Source organism: Diceros bicornis, chromosome X (assembly GCF_020826845.1).
Source record: "Diceros bicornis minor isolate mBicDic1 chromosome X, mDicBic1.mat.cur, whole genome shotgun sequence".
NCBI lineage: Eukaryota > Metazoa > Chordata > Mammalia > Perissodactyla > Rhinocerotidae > Diceros > Diceros bicornis.
Window position 1 is genome coordinate 133,046,765 of NC_080781.1, and position 19,697 is coordinate 133,066,461.

Genomic DNA, 19,697 nt, shown 5'->3' on the forward strand with positions numbered 1-19,697 from the left:
AGGATCATATGCTATGGAAGGCAAGGAAATTGTGTCCTTGTTCTCCTTTGCAACAAACCCTCCTCCCATCCCCACTAAATATTGCTTTAACTTGTACCTTGACCTCCATCCCTGACACTCTATTTTTCTTACATTTTGACAAATTAATAATAGGTTTGGGTTACGCACAGCCGATGTATGGTGCTGAGGTTGAATCTCGTGCTCCACACTTCATGGACTGAAGATGTTACTATGCCTGGTTGATGCCACATCAGACTCCAACACAAAGGCATTGTGACACATGACAACTGTTTGAGGTTCTGATCTCAGCTTGTGAATGGAAATGAGAGCCGATGCTAGCAAACCTAATACCTATGGATGGCATCTGAGACTATGAATGACAGGCTGGCTTCCCGTGTCTGGAGTTGGCATCTTTCTTGACCAGGCAGGGCCCAGATGTGGGGCCTGGGCTTTGGGTAGAGCTCTAGAGGGTCTTTGTTTTGCCCAGACAGTGATAACAATTGCTGATCATACTCATGAGTGGCCCAGTGAGCTCTTATGTATCTGGCATTGTTTGTATTACAAAAACATAATGTACATTTAAACATCCTCTAAATGTTGCCACTACTTTAAAATGGAGAAATGAAGTGTTGTTTATCCAGAAGATAAAGCTATCAAAGTCACTTTGATTTTGTCAGTTCAAGGATTCCTGTGGAAAAAGGTGGATGATTAAGTGTAGTGGCATCTTACACTCCATGTGTATCAATATCTAGTCAAGCTGCCATCGATATTTCATACTCTGGGCTCTTATTTGGTGAATTAAAGTTATGATAATCATGAGCAAATAGGCTACCAATGATAGTCATTAAGGTTTGGGATGTGTTCGAACCTGTCGATTGGTTCAGTATATCTCTTGTAATTCCTTTAGCTGTTATGTTCATTTGCATGTCAATTATCTAATTAAATCTTACCATGGCAGTATTAACATGGGGAAGGAAAGCAACATTTACAAAGCACTTGCTAGGCATTTTACGTACATTTATATAGTTTAAATTTGCCCAGCCTATATGTACTCATTTTGGGTAAGATTACAACCAAAAGCAGAGGAAAAAATCCGGTGAACAAAATACAATCCACTACTGTAAGACTTACAGATTGCAGTTTAATATGCACAGTCTTGCATGATGAGGAAAATAATTGATTTCTTAATAAGGAAGCATTACATTCTATAAAATCCCAGGGCCCAGAATCAATCTTAGATATTGTCTGGAAGCTTTTGTATTGAGCCTCCAATGGGAAAGCCTGAAATGTGATGAGAGCCACAGAATTGCATAGTGTTTATAAGACATTTTTGCGTTAAGGTCATTTAAGTCTTTCGACACTTCCTTTCATTGTTATTAGTTTGTTAAACCAGACCCCTTTCTTTGTGAAGAGTTTCCCAAAAAGGCTTCCAGTCACCTATGACACAAATTATGAGAAGACCAAAACAACAACAACAAAACAAAACTGAGTGTGAGTGATTGAGTGATTTGGTTTTCTGTGGACTTCCAAAAATGCCCTTACACTCTCTTGTGATTTAATTACAACACGCTAACTCTGACTATGGGATCAGGACAGAATCCCAGTTTATCTGCACAACATATTTGATAATTCCTTTGCCTTAGGACTTTGTGACATCTGTGAATTCTGAGCCCTGGGCAGTTGGCAGCACAATGCGACTTGAATTCAGTACCTTCCTGCACAGTGGGCTGACTTTTGGGGTGTCTTTAACTGCCTTTGGTAATCAAGCAAGGACAAGGGAAGAAGATTCTGCCATACTTAAGTGGTCATGAGTACAATTTCTAATAAGCAAGTTTCTGTTTTCTTCTGTATTCTGAAGAACGGGTCAGGATCTGAACCCCTTGGGAGTAAAGAGAAAGATTCTCTGCTCTCTATGCAATATCAATTTGAGGAGCCTCGACTTGTATTTTTTTTCCTTCTTATTGATAACAAGGGAGATCTAAATGACTTACATGACTAATTAATCTTTTTCTTCTTTTGTCTGTTTCTTTTTGTGTCAGTCACTATGAACAAGACCGTAGTGCACTTAAAAAAAGGGAATGGGAACGGAGGAATCAAGAAGTCCAGCAAGAAGATGATCTCTTTTCTTCAGGCTTTGATCTTTTTGGGGAGCCCTACAAGGTAGCTGAATACGTATGTAATTTGTCTTTCTGGAAAATGGTTGCTTGTTACATTTTTGAATGCACTAATCACCATTCAATCTGTTTTTAAAGTACCCAAATCATTTCCAGGAGAATATATTTTACAAATGAAATATATACATACACTGTATTTAGGGCAATTGGAAGTTTCTGAGGAAGTCTTGGGAGAGACAAATTCCATCTTCTTTGGGGAGCACGGTATGATGTGAGAGGGACTTGGGAGACTTCCTGTCTCCAAGGAGTTCTTTACTGCCCAGCACTTCCTACAGCAAGGAATGCCCCCTTGATGCTTTTTCCCACTTTGATTGTCAGCAAGGCAGCCCCTGAAGACTTCATCAGAATGTCAATGGATATGTCTGTTTCTCCTCCCAATCAGTGCCATCCATCACAAGGCCACTGCTTTCCTTTTCCATTTTAGGTTGTTAGCAGCTGTTCAGTGGTTTGAGTGTTCTTTGAAAATCACTGTTCTAGAAGGAAGGGAAAAGTCAATCATTTTTTCCTGGTGGTTAATAATCATGGGTTAGGAGATTGCCTCAACCAGAGGAGGTAGTGTAGCTAGGTTGATTTTCTAGTAGTATTCTGGCTAGTGTGTTTCTCCAATAGTGATCATTCTGCTACGTCTCCAAGTATTGATTTCACAATGACTGCCTCTGAACTTTCTATTTGGGGTGGAGGTTAGGGGAAGAATCTTGTTGAATTGCTGGCAGCTGGTAGGTTTTTATTGAAGTTTAGTAGCGGTGTAATTTTCTGTAATGAAACAAAAACGATGTAACAGATAAAACAACAATAGAGAAAATTTTCAAGAGTTGTGATTTTAGAAGGGCACTATTTAGAGGACAGTGGCTTCTGGAAAAGGAAAGTTCTTAATGAGGGTAGGATAGGCACAAATACTACTTTGGGGCAGAGAGGAAGCTGGATTGGTGACTAGTGAGACCAGAGTCTTGCTGCCTTATTCAAATTAAACAAACAGCCCTTGATTGAGACACTCAGGTGCCTTCCAAGTTTGGTAAGTCTGACAAAGAGACTTAGGTCACCTAAACTACTAGTTCTCAATTTGTCAATAATAGTATAATCCTTAAAAAAGCCTTTTGCCTATCTCAATTGATTTAATTTATCTACTACCATTGACTATGTGTATTTAGAGATATAATTAGTTTAACAAGCATTTATTGGAGGCCCACTATGTGCTAGTCACGTCTTAGACTTGTGTATGAAGGGGAATAGGACCTGCCTTCAAGGAATTCCTTGTCCAGTGGCAGAGATCATCATGAATAAGTAAGGGCATGACTGCATGGTAACTGCTAGGGAGATAGGCAGGGGGATTAGTGAAGACTTTCTACCTCATACCAAGGACTTTGGACACGATTCTGTACATGAAGAGAAGTCATTGCAAGTTTTTAAGTCAGGGCATGGCCAGAACAAAGAATTTTAAAAGATGATGTTGGAATTGTGGAGAGTGGGTTGGAGGGAAGGGAAACTAGAGGCAGATAAAGAAGCTATTGTAGTTGACTAAGGGGAGTTCATGGCAGGCAGGATTTAAGGTAGAGAAAGGAAGTTGAAATGATGGGACTGGGTATCTGGTTGGATGTGGGGAGTGTGGGAAAGAATGAATGATTCCCATCTTTTTGACTTGAGAGGGTAGCAGTATTATTAACAGGTTGGTCAGGAGGACAACAGGGCTGGTGTTTGTAGAGAAAAAATAATTAGTTCTGTTTTGAGCATGTTGGGTTTGAGATGCCAGTGGAATATCAAGGGAGAGATATCTAGTATGCATTGGATATATGGATCTGGAGTTCATGTGAGCAGTCAAAAGAGAGAGAGTTAGGTGTTGTCATGTAGGTGGCAATGCAAGCTATGAAAATGAAAGTTATCACTGAGTCAGATTACTGAGTTAGAAGAAGGACAAAGAGACTCTTGGGGAGTAGCAACATTTAAGGGGTAAAAGAAGTGGTGAAAGCAGAGGCCAAGAAAGGAAACTAAAAAGGAGTGAATGATCAGAGAGGTAGGAAGAGAACTAGGAGAGAATCATTTAATAGAAACCAAGGGAATAAAGCATTTTATGGAGGAAGAATTTGCTAGTTACATGTGTCAGAGAGATCAAGAAAGGTAAGGACTGAAAAGTAGCTGTTAGATTCGGCAGTTAAGGGGTAATTAGTAACTTTAGGGAGAGTTGTTTTATTTGTTGATGGTGGTGGTCATTGTGGGAAGCCAAACTGCCAAGGGTTGAAGAGTAAATGGAAATTGGTAAAAGAAAGAAAGACAGTGAATGTAGACTTACGCTCGCAGAGAGTTTTTGTATGGAGGGAGGAAGAAAGGAAAATAAATTAGAATGTAAGGGAAGAGATTATATGGAAGGAAGCTTTTTTTAAAGTGAGAGAAACTTGAACGTGTTTAGAGATTGATGGGAAGGAACTAATGTCAATGGAGAAGGACAGGGTGAAGATCAGGAGGGAGAAGTGGTGGTGAGTGGAGCAAGGTCCCAGAGGAAATGAGAAAATACAAAATCGAGAGCATGTGACGAGTAATGAGCAATAGGGAGGAAGATGGGAATGGAATATTAGGATGAGAATAAAGCAGGAGAGTGGAAGGAAGATTGGGGGCAGGGCAGGAAGTTGTCGCCTCCATTTTTTTCCAGAAAAAAAATGGAAGAGAGGTCAAAGGATGGTAGATGCCTCATCCCTTCTGGAGAAAGAGGAACAACGAGATGAGTTTTACATCTTATCTTTAGATGGGTTAGAAAAATGAGCTTTACTCAAAGGGCTCATTCTTAGAATTCAATATCTGCTCCGTGCTCAACACTATTATGAGGTGTAGAACCCCTGGTTTATTCCCCCTTTATAATTTTAAGTCCTGTTGAATTAATTCTCTTCTACCTTTAAGGTAAATACCATCCCTTGTTAATAAGGCCTTTAATATAGATGCATATTTATTTTTAGATGTAAGCAGTATATTTTTGAGTAGGCAGTTAAAAAATGTGTTATCAACATTGTCAGAGGTTTTCAAAAGCCATCTGTCTTGATAAGACAAGAGTATATCAGGTAAAGACACAGATGAGGACATTAGTCTAGTGTAGGACCAGACTTGTGGGATTAGTAGCCTGTTGCCTTTATGCTTCTTGATGGAGAAAAGCCTTTGTTCTTGAGTCAAGACTATGAAGGAAAGGAATAATGCTAACAGTTGATGACCTAGTAATTCTCTTTCTTTCACTGTTGCTTTCATGATCAGCTGCCATCTTGTGCTGTGTCCATTTTTAGTGTTCCTTGGGAGATCACTGGAGAGTATGCCTCTCCTTTCCCTGTATTATGATATTATAACTGATGTGCACCTCCAAATCTCCCCAGACCTGGACTGGTGTGGACACCCTTGAAGTATCTGGACATGCTAGTGGCAATGGGGATTCTAGAGCCTATGGTCCATTCATAGAGACAAGGACATACCACAGCTATTCCTTAGGGTTGTGGTGGGAATGCTTATCAAATTAAAAATCAAAATTGTTGGTGGTGGATCAGGACTTTCAGGAAACTTCTTGCCACTCTACAGCCTAAAACATGATCCTAATCACTTGTCCAATAGTGTTGGTAGTTCGTAAACTAACCAATGAGCATCAGTCCCTGGGACCCACTTCCCTTTCTCGGCAGAAAAAAGAAATGGTGATCTCTCATGATCCTGGCTGATTTCTTTCCTTTCTTTGTTTTACCTCTACCATTCCTGGAATGGAAAGAATGTTGACCACCCTAGATTTGGTTGGTGGTGGGTAAGTTCTCTGTGTGGCTGCTTCTGTTGCTTATAACTTTGAAATCTGAGTTTGTGCTCTGCTGTTGAGGAGGGTGTTCTCAAAAGTGCTTGAAAAATGTGAAGCTATTTACATGCCTAGGTTAGTGTGGAAAGATCGAGAGGGATGAGGAACTGTCATGTACCAATTGCCCACTGTGTGTCAGGCACTGTGCTAGGGCTTTATATGTGGGCTTGTTTGGTCCTTACAACAACGGGAGGTTATATTTTCCCCATCTTTCCCATAAGGAATTTGAGGCTCAGAAAGGTGAGGTGGCTTCACTGCAGCTTTGTATCTGTGTAGGTGGTGAGTCTAGACCCAGTTCTGTGTGATTCTCTGTCTGTAACAGGAAGCTGTTAATCCTCTGACAGGAAGTCAGAAGATCTGACAACTTTACCTGCTATGTGACTTTGCGGAAGAAACTTCATTTCTCTGACCTATAGTTTCCTCCTCTCTGAAGTGAATGATAATACCTGATAATGAAAATACTACCTGATAACAATAACAACAGCTAACATTTTATAGCTCTTCACAGCTCAACAAGAATGAGGAAACCGAGGTGCAGAGAAGTTAAGTGGCTTACCCCAGGTCATTTGGGTCCGGGCAGGTAGAAGCCATATTGAGACCAGAGCTGCTCTGCTGACTCATATGGGTGTTGTAAGGATCAAGTCAAACAACCCGGGAAACCTGGCTTTGAAATCTGCAAAGTGCTGTACAAATTCAAGATATTATCGTTATTATAATTAGAGTAAAGAAAGAAATAGCAACTTACAGCTTAGAGAGATTAACTGTAAAAATATTACAATTAGAAAAAAAGGAATTACTAAATCACATGCATTAGCCACAATGAAATAAAAGAAAAAAATGAACCTCAAAACTTAAATTATTTTGCTACATTTATTAAAAAGAAATACTATGGTACAATAGCCTCCTAGCACATTAGTCTGTAATGAAATTATACTACTGATTTGCAGATAGCATTAGAAGCAAACTGAGGCAACTTTGCATTTCCTGAAGTAATGAGAGGCAAAAAGCTTAAATAAAGGGGTGCTGTTAGTCATGAGCCACAAACCAGACATGTAATTTATGCCTGAAAATACTTGGAAAATGCATTTCCTTGATGATAGAGAAATTGTGATTACTTAGAAAATAATGGCTGCAGAGGTTACCTTTAAGGAATCAACCAATTATCTGGAACAGGAAGTAAAGAATTGGCCAAACTGAAAGAAGCCTATAATTGATTGAAATGGCTAAATTTCATTTTTGCCATGTTTGTAATGTTCAGTTGAGACTGCTAAGAATTCCTTGCTCCTTAATAGGGTTACTAAGACTCTGAAGGGCGAAAAAGAACACTTAGTGTGAATCAGAAGTTGCTCTGGTGTATAATGAGAGTACATTGTGTAGGTGTACGTAAATGTATTTCAGGCCCCATTGGGTTTCTATCCAGTGGATCTCATATCTACATCTTGAGAAATTTACAAACTGATTGACAGGTACCCACCTCCAATGGTGGGAAGGCAGAGAGAGGACTCCGGTGACCTGGACTGTACTGTTAATTATTTGGAGATCATTGAATGGTGGACTTCTTGAGGCTATATGTCTGTGTGTCCTCCGTGTCTAACCTTGCCTCATGAGTGTTTTGATTTTACCAGTCTGTGTCTTTAAGAATGACCACAGTAATTCCTACTTGTAGCCACAGCACGTCTGTTATGCAAAGCATATGGATCTTCCTTCAATCAGCAACTCAGAAAGTGTCGCCAGTGAACTCAACCTTGAACTGTCTGCTATGCAGTTCAGATCCAAGTTCCTCTGAGACAATTGCTCTGTAAGGAAGCTAGTCTAAAGGAGTTGACATCCCTCCATTCTTCCAGGTTGTCCCAGCTCCACCCCATGTCATTAGCACACAGGAAAACCCCACACCTGGAACTATTAGCCTGGCCCTCTAACTCCACATACAGACATGCCTTCACTGAGTTAGACTTTAACGCAATGCTCTTGCTTTTTAGTCATCATAAGAAAATCCACGTGAAGAACATCTTTGTGTCTTCTGTAAAATTGGTACTGAAAAAATTGTTTTGTTGTTGAAAGGTTGTTGTAACCAAACCAGTGAGAGGAATTCCTTTTCACATTTTAGTATGTGGCAACCATTTGTCTCGTTTAATGAATTAGGATATGCTATCTTCCATCAGACAAAGATAATTCTATAAGCTATGAGCTTTTTCTTTTTGCCTTAGCCACCAAGAAGCTCAAAGTTCAATTTAATGTTCAATCACAGCAACCAAGTGAGTTTGACTTTTGCTTTTCTTTTTTTTGTGCCTTTTACTCCAAGCTATTGCAAATCCTTTATTTTGATATAGGCAGAGTATAAATTATAATTTGATTCTGTTCAATTCAGCAACAATTTATTGAGTACCTAATATGTACCAGACACGGTATTAATAAGTCTAGAAGATATGAAGGTAAGTAAAACGTGGTCTCTGACCTTTAAGAGCTCATAGTTTTATGCAGGAAAAGAAATCATAATTGTAGTATACCCTATGCAGTAGGAGGTTGATTTTCTAGACTTATTGAGAGAACTTTCAATTTTCCTCTAATTTTATTCATGTAGACACAGTTTTAGACATTGGCCAATTTAGAAGTTCTCCTAATTTCAAGCATATGTTAAAACCTAGACATGGAAAAAAGTTTAAGTATGCATCAGAAACCCAGATAATTATAACAGAAGACGTAAATGAAGAGCCATTAAAACCTAACTAAGGGTCCCTCCATTGAAGAAAAGATGAGAATGTTCCTTTTATTTGCTGCTGAACAGGAACAGGAATATGACTAGCTTGCTTGCAAGCAAATGGGCTTTGAGGTTCTTGGGTTCTGATGACGTTGGCCTGGAGAGAGTGAATGACTTCTCAGGGCTTTGAGGTATTATGGTCGTCTCTGTGACATCTCGGGACAAGATTCTGATTCTGTAGAACTCTGTTTCAATGAGATGTCAATTAACTTTCAATGAAAGTCCAGTAAACTTTCAATGAAAGTTCAATAAATTGAACTTTAAACTTCCTGGTAGCTAAGGCAAAAAGGAAAAACTCATGGGTCATAGAATTCTCTTTGTCTCATGGAAGGAAGCATATCCTAATTCATTAAATGAAACAGTGTAAAATGAAAGGATTTAAAGTGGGAAATGAAATGGTGTTTCTTCCTCTTGTTGGGTCAGATCCTTGAAGATAGCCAGGTATTAGTGTTTGTTAGGCTATCATCTGACCCAAGAGGTAAACTGAGGGGCCGGAACAACCCTGCAAGTATTGAAAGCTTGCCTCAAATTCTTACTGGGCCCTCAGCACAATGAAATCTCTTTGTTTTGAATTTAGGGATTGAACAGAGAGACTGGTTTTGGCTGCTGCCCAAATGGTTCATTGTGCAACTCCATTGAAGGAGATTGCTATACACAAAGAGTTTATTCTTGCCTTAGCTGAAAAGTAATTTCTGCCATTAAAATTGACAAATCTAGGGACTTTCAGGGAATAAAAGTGATTTCTACCCATCTCTATCTATTAAATATGCCTTTCAAATGTACTTCTGAAAATGGAGCGATTATTCAACTGAGGATTATGTGTAATGTTAATTGTTTAATCACTACTTCAGCACCAAGGTTGCATGTGATGCAATGTAAGATGTTCTTGAGGATAAGAAAACTAAAATTGACATATATTTATTTGATTTCTAAAATTCCCCACCCCCAACAGAGCCCTCTTAGCATGTATTTAGCATACTTTTCCTTAATCTTTGAAATCATATTTCCAGAACTACCCTCACTTCTTTGGAAGTGTCTTGTATGATTTAACACATGATGTGAGTTGAATAGTGTATACGGTATGTGGAGATCATGCTAATAACGAGGCCAGGGTTTCCAGTTTGATTCCTTGTCTGGTTGTTCCTTCTGGTATCCTTTGATGGCTCCTCTTCTCCCAATCTCTTAAAGATTGATGTTCCCCAGGGTTCTCTCCTGAGCCCAATCTTCTCATTCTACATTTTCTTTCCCTAGGTGATTTCATCCATTTCCGGCACTTCACCCTCCATTCATCTGCATACTCTCCCATCTTCACGTACAGAGAACAGCACACAGGCCTACAACCTAGGTTTAGACTGAGAGACCAGACTTGAGTAGGCACACTCCCTGTGTATGCCAGGAGACTTGGCTGTGTTAAGGGTGTGTGAGAAATCTTAGATGTTAAACATCTATCTTTAGTAGAGGTTGTACTAGTGGGGAGGTGGTCACTCCTCCTGCTCATAGACAGCATGCTTTTGGCTCCTGGGACATGGAGGCTACATAGGTTGGGTGTCTTCCCCATCCAGTGGCCCTACTGCCACATGGCTCCATGGTTGCTGGTAGCCTTGTTTCACTGCAACATCTTGGGCCAGGGTAATGCAGCCTAGGCACAAAGAAATCCTTTGCCCTTCTGAATTCAGCAGCTTGTTTTGATAATATCTGTGGCAGGTAAAAGAGAATAATAAAAAGTCATTTTCTAAGATGAACAGCTGAGCTTTCATCAAAGTCATTTTCAAGTATATAGCTATCCAGCATTTTTTAGTTATGAAAGCTGTGCTTTCTATATTACAAAAACTCATGCCAGAACTTAATTACTTTAAAAACAATCACAGCCATTTAAATAAGATTAGTATACATATCCTACTGGGGATGGTATAGTTGGCATGTTGATTGTCCTTAAAATGATTTAGTTGCCAACATCACTTTGAAAATCTGACTTTGTTTTGATTTACTTAGGCAACAGTTTAAATTCTTGAATAAATTTCTCTAAATCGTTGAAAAGACACAGGAGAGCTTGAGTCACTGTTGATGAACAATTGCACCATTTCAAAGTAAACGAGTATGAATCATCAATATGTAAACACAATCGCCCCCAGAATATGTAGGCAGACACCAGTAATTTATAGAGTCTTTTGAGTAAAAAGAATTAGATTCGCTTTACTCATGTTAGCTCAATTAGGTGTTGTTTAATCCCATGCCTTTTCTAAACTGAATGTAGTCATGATAGCACGATTTAACTGACTTCCTTATCCAATGGGATAAGCCTTTTTCATGGTGTAATGTAGCGCAAAGTGCTGACGTGTCAAGAATAAACATAAGTCGAGCATTCCATTTTAATTCCAATGATCAGTAAGTGGAAGTTGTTAATCATAATGGAGAATGTAACAGTTCAGCTCATCTGACCTAAAATAAGTTATTTTGCTAATAAAATTCATAAACGATGTAATTTCAAACTTTCTCCCTATGAGCATGTTTAAGGACAGGCCAGGGAGTATACAAACGTTAATCACACAGCTCATTCCAAGAGGCCCTTTCAATAGTGTTATTGATTTTTTTCTTACATAGCACATGGAAAGTATGAAATTATATAGCAGCATGAGAATTTTTAAAGAACCCTATATGCTAGTCTACTTAGAACATCTGTTTGAAACATTAACGTTAGGAAACACAAACCTATTCATTCTCTCTCCTCCCACCCCCATCTTTTTGTTATTTTAGACAAACAAAGGTGATGCACTTGCCAGCCGAGTCCAGAACACGCTGGGAAACTATGATGAAATGAAGGATTTGCTAACTAACCATTCTAATCAGAATCATCTAGTGGGAATCCCAAAGAATTCTGTGCCCCAGACTCCCATCAACAAAAATGAACCAAGCTTTTTTCCAGAACAAAAGAACCGAATGATCCCACCTCACCAGGATAACACTCACCCCTCGGCACCAATGCCTCCACCTTCTGTTGTGATACTGAATTCAACTCTAATACACAGCAACAGGAAATCAAAACCTGACTGGCCACGAGATACTCATAATGCTAGCATTGTACCGGCCAGCCAGGCTTGTGGTCAGCCAAACAAGATGCAGCCATCTACACAGGACCAGCCCCAAGCCAGACTGGAAGACTTCTTTGTCTACCCAGCTGAACAGCCTCAAGTTGGACCAGTTGAAGAGTCAAACCTGTCTGCAAAGGAAGACAGTAATCTCAAGTCCAGTGGAGGGGATACATTCAAAGAAATCTTTCAATCTAACTCACCAGAAGAATCTGAATTTACAGTGCAAGCGCCAGGGTCTCCCCTAGTTGCCTCATCTTTACTAGCTCCCAGCAGTGGTCTTTCAGTTCAAAACTTCCCACCCGCACTTTACAGCAAAACAAGCGTGGGGCAGCAAAAACCTACTGCTTATGTCAGACCCATGGATGGCCAGGACCAGGCAACAGACATCTCTCCAACACTAAAACCTTCGATTGAATTCGAGAACAGCTTTGGGAATCTGTCATTTGGATCACTCTTGGATGGAAAACCCAGTGCAGCCAGTTCAAAGACTAAACTGCCAAAGTTCACGATTCTCCAAACAAGTGAAGTAAGTAATTTTAAAGTTTTGTTTGTTTTGTTTTGTTTTTTTAGTTCGCTGCTCTAACCTTTATAATCAAGTATTCACAAGCAGCTCTTATTTACCTTCTTGAGCCATAAATGAGACTCTTCAAGGTCAGAGTCAGATTCTTGATCTTCTGTCACTTGTGACTTGACTGATTAACACTCTGCAAATACAGTTAAATCTCCATAATTTGGAGTGACAAAAGACAAGGTCAGTCTGAGTGAGTGAAAAGTGGGATTTATAAAATAGTTTCGGAGAATGCATTTGTAGTAATATTATGTGCAAATTAATGACATTGGAGATTTTAATTGGTCATAAAAAGTATGAGGTCATGAAAAGATTGTGAGTCACCATAGGCCTTGAGTAGCCAATAGCATATCATAAACATAAAACACAGAAGTTCCTTAAGGTACAAGAACATACAAGTGTGATTTGCTGGAACCAGAAGTGACAGGCATTCTTTAAGAATCTTAGTTTCTTGAGTGCTTGCAGGACCGTTCCTTGGCAAGACCTTAATGTTTTCTTCTGTATCGCTCAATCTTCCCTTCTGCATCACCTTCTTGTACAGGTACTTACATAGCCCTCTTATACTACCTTGATCCCTTCTGTCAAAGCTAAAGGCATTATGCTCAACCAAAATCCCACTGGGTTTAGAATGACTAAATGTCCTGCCCATCTCAGAAACCATTGCCTTGTAAAAGAGAAGTCCAGAGGGACCAAAGCCTCTCCCGAAGGAATGACTTGCTAATGATTGGATCCCAGACGTTGTGGCCCCTGGGTGGGGGACATGTATTGGGTGCTCCTCACATACCACCATGTAAGCGGCTGCCTACTGCACCTGAAACGCTTGATTGGAAGAAGCCACTGCTTTTAGATTGGATTCCTGTTACTGGTGACTAAAAGCTTCAAAAAACACAGAGGAAGAATGTAGGTTGAAATTCTTACTCAATAGGAGTCACAGAGAGTCTGTCTGAATTGTTGCAGATTCCAAATTAGTGGTGTCTGAATTAGAGAAGTCTAACCATATGTGCCCTCTGGCTGTCCTTCCTTTGTTCATACTCAGCAGATGCGGTGATTTCAGAGGACTATGGGAGCACAAAGGAAGGGAGGAGCGGGGCTGTTGATTGTATTTTCTGAATGCATGTTTTCAGTATTGTTTCCTTTCTGAGGCAGTTTTGCTTTTTGTATCATCATTCTTCAAGTCTTGTCAAGCTTCCTCCTAAATATCTGTCCAATCCATCACCTCTTCACCCTCACTGCCTTCGAAGCACTGGGAGCATCTCTCGCCTGGACTGCTGTGATAGCCCCTCATATCTGGTCTCCCTCCCTTTAGTCTTACCTGTCTTCCAAACCATCCTCCATACAGGCTGATCTAGTGGGCAGATCTGACTATGTCACTCCCTGCTTTGGATTCTTCAATCCCTTCTCATCGCTTCCAGGAAAAAGTCTTAGTCCCTCATACAAAGCTCTTCACTCTGATTTCATACTCCCTTTCTGACCTCCTATTTCACTGATTCTTCATATGCAGATAAAATCCAAGCCAAGTGGAGCTATCTGTGGTTCCCCGTCATGTCATGCGTTATCACACTTCCTTGCTTTTGTGCCTGCTGTCCCCTCAGCCTAGAATGTCTTTCCCTACCCTCCCTTGTCTTTCTGGTGAAGTCCTGTTTCTCCTTCAAGTCTACTCAGTTGTCACTTTCTCTGTGAAAGCTTCCAATTCCACCAGGCTAAATTACAAACTGCTTCCTCTGGGTTCCTCTGGCACCTTATATACACCTTGACTGGCACTTATTTCATTGTATTATAGTTATCCGTTTATGTGTGTGTGTCCTCTATTAGACTGTGAGCTCCTTGAGAGCAAGGCATGTCTCATTCTTCTCTGTATCCCAAGTGCCTAGCAAATGCTTGGCGCATAGTAGATACTCAATAAATGTTTGTTGAATGAATGAATTTCAAAAATGGTTACTTGATTACATTTTCTAAGCCATAATGTTAATCAAATAACATGAACAAAGGTGAAAAATTGCTAGAAAATCCATCCTCAATTATGGTTCTTTAATTGTACTCTGTCTGCCTGTGTCTTATTCTGCTTTGCTTCTGCACAATCCTAATCTTAATTTCCACTGGATGACTTAATACAGGATTGTAATACTTAAAAACCAAAAAGAAACCTGCTTTGAAAGAGGAGGGGTATAATGAGAGGCTGGGATATTATTCTTGTCCCTTCTCTTGCCCTGACATCTGCTGTTGTTCCCTCCTTACATGGCAGTGCCATCCCTCAGGACTAGTCTGGAAATGGCCCATCAAGAGGTCTGTCAGCCTGTGTCCATACCTCATTAGCAGAGTGATAGGTCACAGACCCAGTGAGATCCACTCCATTGTAAGCCTCTCTCTTATACATTCACAACATGGCTGACCCAGATTCAGAAACAACTTCATGCTTTCACTCAGTGCTCTGGCACACCAAGGAGAGGTACATTTCCAACGAGAGTCTGAGCTGTCATCAACTCTGGAGATGACGATCCAAAGAGCAATGTGTGTGCACATAGCCTTTGTGATGGTGACGGTGCAAATAGACTTTGGTAGAGCCTTCTATGAAAAATGGGTCAGGTGCAATAAAGTCATGAAAAGAGATCAGTGAAGAAAGTACTTATTTTAAAATATAGGTCTCAAGGAGAGATTTGAAAGAGGGGTAGAGAGAAGCTTAGGGCCCTGAAGTCAGGAGAATATGCAGGCTTCAAGGGTAATGTGAAAACCAAAAATAGGAGGAAAAGAAATGAGAAGTTAGACAGCCTAACAGAGAACTTAGAAGGGTGTAGATTAAACATGGGCATCAATATAGACAGGGTGAAGCATTATGGAGCTTTGAACCTAATGGAATTTATGTGGCTAAAACTCTGACCAAGTCTGGAAATTTGCCCTATTAAATCTTGATGCACTTTTCAAAAGCATTTAGCATTAGAATTCAGCCCCAGTCCCTGGCGCCAAGAGTTCCAGTCATTGGGTTCTGGGTTCCTAGTCAAAGTAGCCATCTTCGATGAATGGTAGCATTACTTTGAGTTATTACTATAAAGGCTTGTCCATAGAGCAATCACAGGATTTCTTTGAGTATTCCCAACTCTTTCCCTGCCTCTAGTGACAAGAGGCTGACATGTGTTAGTGAAGTGCATTTGGGAGGTGTAGGGGGTTGAATGACCAGAAAACAGACAGCATCCTAAGATATACAAATAATCAGATACAATTATATTTGTGAGTTGAGAGATCATAAACTGTCAGTGATGTGAAATGTGCGTGTGCGTGTGCTCATGTTCGTTTACATGTCTATGCTTGTGTAAATAGTGGGGAAATTTTAATTATTTCTTATCCTTGAAACATTTCCTTGCTTCTTAGAATTTCTGTATCAATAACAAGGATACCAGGGGCCGGCCTGGTGGTGTAGTGGTTAAGTGTGTGCGCTCCGCTTCGGTGGCCCGGGGTTCACAGGTTCGGATCCTGGGCACACACCGATGCACTGCTTGTCAAACCATGCTGTGGCGGTGTCCCATATAAAGTAGAGGAAGATGGGCACAGATGTTAGCCCAGGGCTGATCTTCCTCCGCAAAAAGAGGAGGATTGGCATCAGATGTTGGCTCAGGGCTGATCTTCCTCACCTGCACAAAAAATAATAATAATAAGGCTACTAGAAGTCTAATCAACTTTATTCCAAAGGTCAGCTTTTCAATTGAAGTATGCTTTTTAAACAAATAATTTATTTGTTTATTTAAAAACTTATTACAGAATTTACTAACATTCCAGGCACCCCAAAAAAAAAAGACTGATGTGTTTTTGCAGTTGGGCTTAGAAGAATTTTCTGGGAAGTGCATCTGAAAACAGTAAGAGGGCTATTTATATCAAGTGAGCGTTGCTTGCAGATGGTGTTTAATTAGGAAAATAATTTGTTAATAATTTCATTACAGATGTTTTTGTTTATTTTTTCATTAGGATAAAAATCTTCCAGTGTAGATAGCTTTGCATTTTGGTGCAATTTGTTATTAGTATTGTTTGGGAAGTAAATAATTTCATGCAAATGAAAGGATCAATGACATGTATTAAGTGTTTCCATCCTAAGTGAATAAGCTTTCATAAGTACAATACTAATGTGTGGAGTGTCATCACCATAAAGGGTCATTTGCTTTACAAGCTGCTCTTGACTGTGACATAAGCTATCCCAGGCTCCAATTGCCCCCAAATTAGGAGTCTCTTAGAAAAGTTTAATGGAATTGATATGAATGATGGTATTTGGCTTTAGCTTATTTTAGTGTCTAGCTTTCTCAACCAGCTGAAAAGTTATTGCGCACATTTGTGATTGTGCCCGTTTTGTTTTATATCCTATGCAGTGAACACTGTGGTTGTACTTAGCTTTATATGTTATGAGGTAGATAGGAAGCTCAGGTCACTTGTGTGCAAACTGCAGACGATGTTGGGAACTTCCCATTCATGTGCTGGATGTGCCTGGGCAGCTACACGGAAACCGTAGAGGCAGCTCCTTCAAAGAACGGAAGGTCATCCAGCTGCTGTGTGCAACCCATGCTAAGCATTTTCCGCTTGATGTGCATCACGAGTTGATTTTTTTGTCCATTTTTATGGAAATAAAATAGTATCCAGTCTAAGGCTGTAACTGGTCTAATTTCCACCCCGTTGGGAATGAATGCAGACAACTCTAAAAATCCTTGCACTTTCAGGGTGCCAGCAGAGACCTTGACCTTAGCATTTATTCTATAGAAGTGTAGGAGCCTTTGTATATCCTCTGCCAGTCCATCACCTAATGGTTGCTTTTTCTTTATTTGTGCTTTTTTGACTAACACTTCCAACTGCTTGGTCTCATCGGTATTAAAATTTGTTTTCCTTACCACACCTCTTCATTTCCCCCTAATTTTAGTGTCTCCCTAAGCTGAATGAAGTGGCCCCAACTGAACATCTGAAAAGGATAGTCAGTAATACAATTAGAAAAGCCTTGTGTTCTTTGTGGTGGAGATGTCGGAGATGCTAGGAGAGGATGCAGTTAAGGTTTCCGTATTTCCGTGATTAGGAAAGGTGTCTTGGTGAGGGGCTGCTGAGACCATGCTCGCAATCGTAGGGCTGTTGCACTAGACATTGATACATACGAGTAACCCTAGAAGGTTTCACAGAGATAGAATACAAGATAGGTTTTGAACTTGCCTTTGAATAACTGGGTGGAATTACAGTAGCTGAAGAGGGATCTGGAAGGCGGTTCCTATGTGTACAAATTAGTGATGGGTCGAGAGAAAGGCAAGTACAAAAAAGGGAGGTGAAAACATGCAAGGTGTATTGTGAGGATAGACCAGTTTGTCTGCAGCTGTGGATTTGTAGGACCAAAGTGAGATAGGGCTCAAAGCCAGGCTCTTAAGTGTCTTGAATGCCTAGGCAATGTGGCAGCCAGATTGGGATGCTGAACTTGAAACTTCACTTTCCCAATGGCTTCACGGGTGGTGATCTAGGAACTCTCTCAAGCCAGCTGCTCTTACCAATTCAAGCAGTAATTTCTGAGCTCCTGTGTTCTCCACTCCCTTACAAGAAAGCACATCTCATTTCTTGCCCTGTAGGCATCAGCTTTTCCTCAACATGCTTTCCCAAGGCTCTTTCTAAAGTAGTGCTGACATGGTTGTTCTAAACGATGCTCTCCTTCCCTGGGAGTCCCTGTCCTTCAGTAGTCCCTTTCCCGCCGTTTCTCATTAGCACTGGGCAAATTCAGGAAGAGATCTGAACTTTGGCTTAGTAAAGATTATGTAAATGCCTGGGTTTCTTTTTTTTTTCCTTCTTATTTCCTCAAGTCCTGTTCTTTTGCGTGTATATTTTCTTTTCTAAGGCTATATGTAAGTGATTCTAGCCATCAGCATCCTGGAACAATGTCAGCTCTTTCAACATTCCATGTATTAAATGAATTAGACTATTTGATTTCAGCACAACTGTCTTGGTGTTCTGTGTTTTTAAATCTCTTGTCACTTTTAACGTTTTTTGGTTGGAAAGAAGCCAAAAGACTGATTTATTCTTATTCTGTTAAAAAACCCTTCAATTCTTATACTATGCAAATTTAAATCATCATTAATAATGATACATTTTAAAGCATCACTATTTATTAATAATTGTAGTGATTCTTTAAGAGATAGCTGAGAGTAAATCTTATGTGAGGGAACGTGTGATGTATTACAGAGTTTGGACGAGGTCTACTGAGATGTGGGTTCCACTTGACCTGGACTTGCTTTGTGAACTTGAGAGGTGCTTTCACATGGGGAGTTTAGACTAAGTCATCAGTGAGTTTTCTTCCAGCTGTAAACCTCTGAGGGCGTGCTCATCCTTTGTGGTTAAGCCCAAACCCACCTTGTTTGTAAAGTCACTTCAGCCATTCCCTCCCTCATCCATACCCTCCAAGAGTGTGGGCTTTAGAACAGTGTGGAGGCATGTGAGCCCTGCCTGCCTGCACACTTCTCGCTACCACCCTTCAGAGCAGTTGGGGAATTTTTAAGACTAGGTAAATTGGGGGAAACTAGAATTGGATCTTCTTTAGGGATTGGATACCCATTCAGCCTGGAGTATTATTATATTTCAATTCATTTTTTTAAAAGATAAACAGCTATATGCTGCATTTCACTGCAAAACACCAAGATGTGAACTCAGGAAATAGCCTCCTAATCCTTTTGTCACCACCCACTAACATAATGAAAGATGGAGAACTTCTATTTTCGCATTACTTCTAGGAAAATATTTTGACAGATTCAGTATGCAGTAAAGTGATAAGCTTTTGTTATGTGTGTTCCAAATCATCCTGTTATCACTGGATATATCGATTAGCTTAGTACATTCTGAGCCAGTCATAAAAACAGACTGCTCACATTCTGCGTTAAAGAATAAGAAAAATTGACAGGTAGATAACCATATTGATTCAACCCCAATCGTGAATGCGAAGGGCTTTAGAGAGGAGTTATAAAACTCTTTATGGCTGTTGTAAGTCTCTTTAGTATTTTTTTTAATTGTTGTGAAAGCAAATAATCTTTAATTAACTATCTTTTTAGAAAGTACTGTGCTTTGGATACCAAATAGAATTTATAATATAGGTGACAATAACCAAAACCTTTATGCTTTATAGTTTACAAATGCTTTTACATACATTGTCTTATATTTTTCCAGCTTTACTGAGGTATAATTGACAAATAACAATTGTATATGTTCAAGGTGTACAATGTGATGTTTTGATATACATTGTGAAATAATCTCCAAAATCAAACTAATTAACATATCCATCACCTCATATAGCTGCCATTTTTTGTGTGTG

The 19,697-nt window shown here is 39.8% G+C and overlaps 1 protein-coding gene across 4 annotated transcripts in view; it reads left to right on the forward strand.

The window, feature by feature from the left end:
• AFF2 (ALF transcription elongation factor 2) overlaps positions 1 to 19,697 on the forward strand; it is a 470,917-nt gene that overhangs the window by 151,644 nt on the left and 299,576 nt on the right. For 2 of the 4 annotated variants that reach the window (XM_058534870.1, XM_058534867.1), the window contains exons 2-3: positions 2,040 to 2,172; positions 11,492 to 12,352. In XM_058534870.1, the coding sequence (XP_058390853.1) occupies positions 2,040 to 2,172; positions 11,492 to 12,352 (994 nt within the window). The remainder of the gene's footprint in view (positions 1 to 2,039; positions 2,173 to 11,491; positions 12,353 to 19,697) is intronic. The other 2 variants (XM_058534866.1, XM_058534869.1) reach the window with 1 other exon arrangement.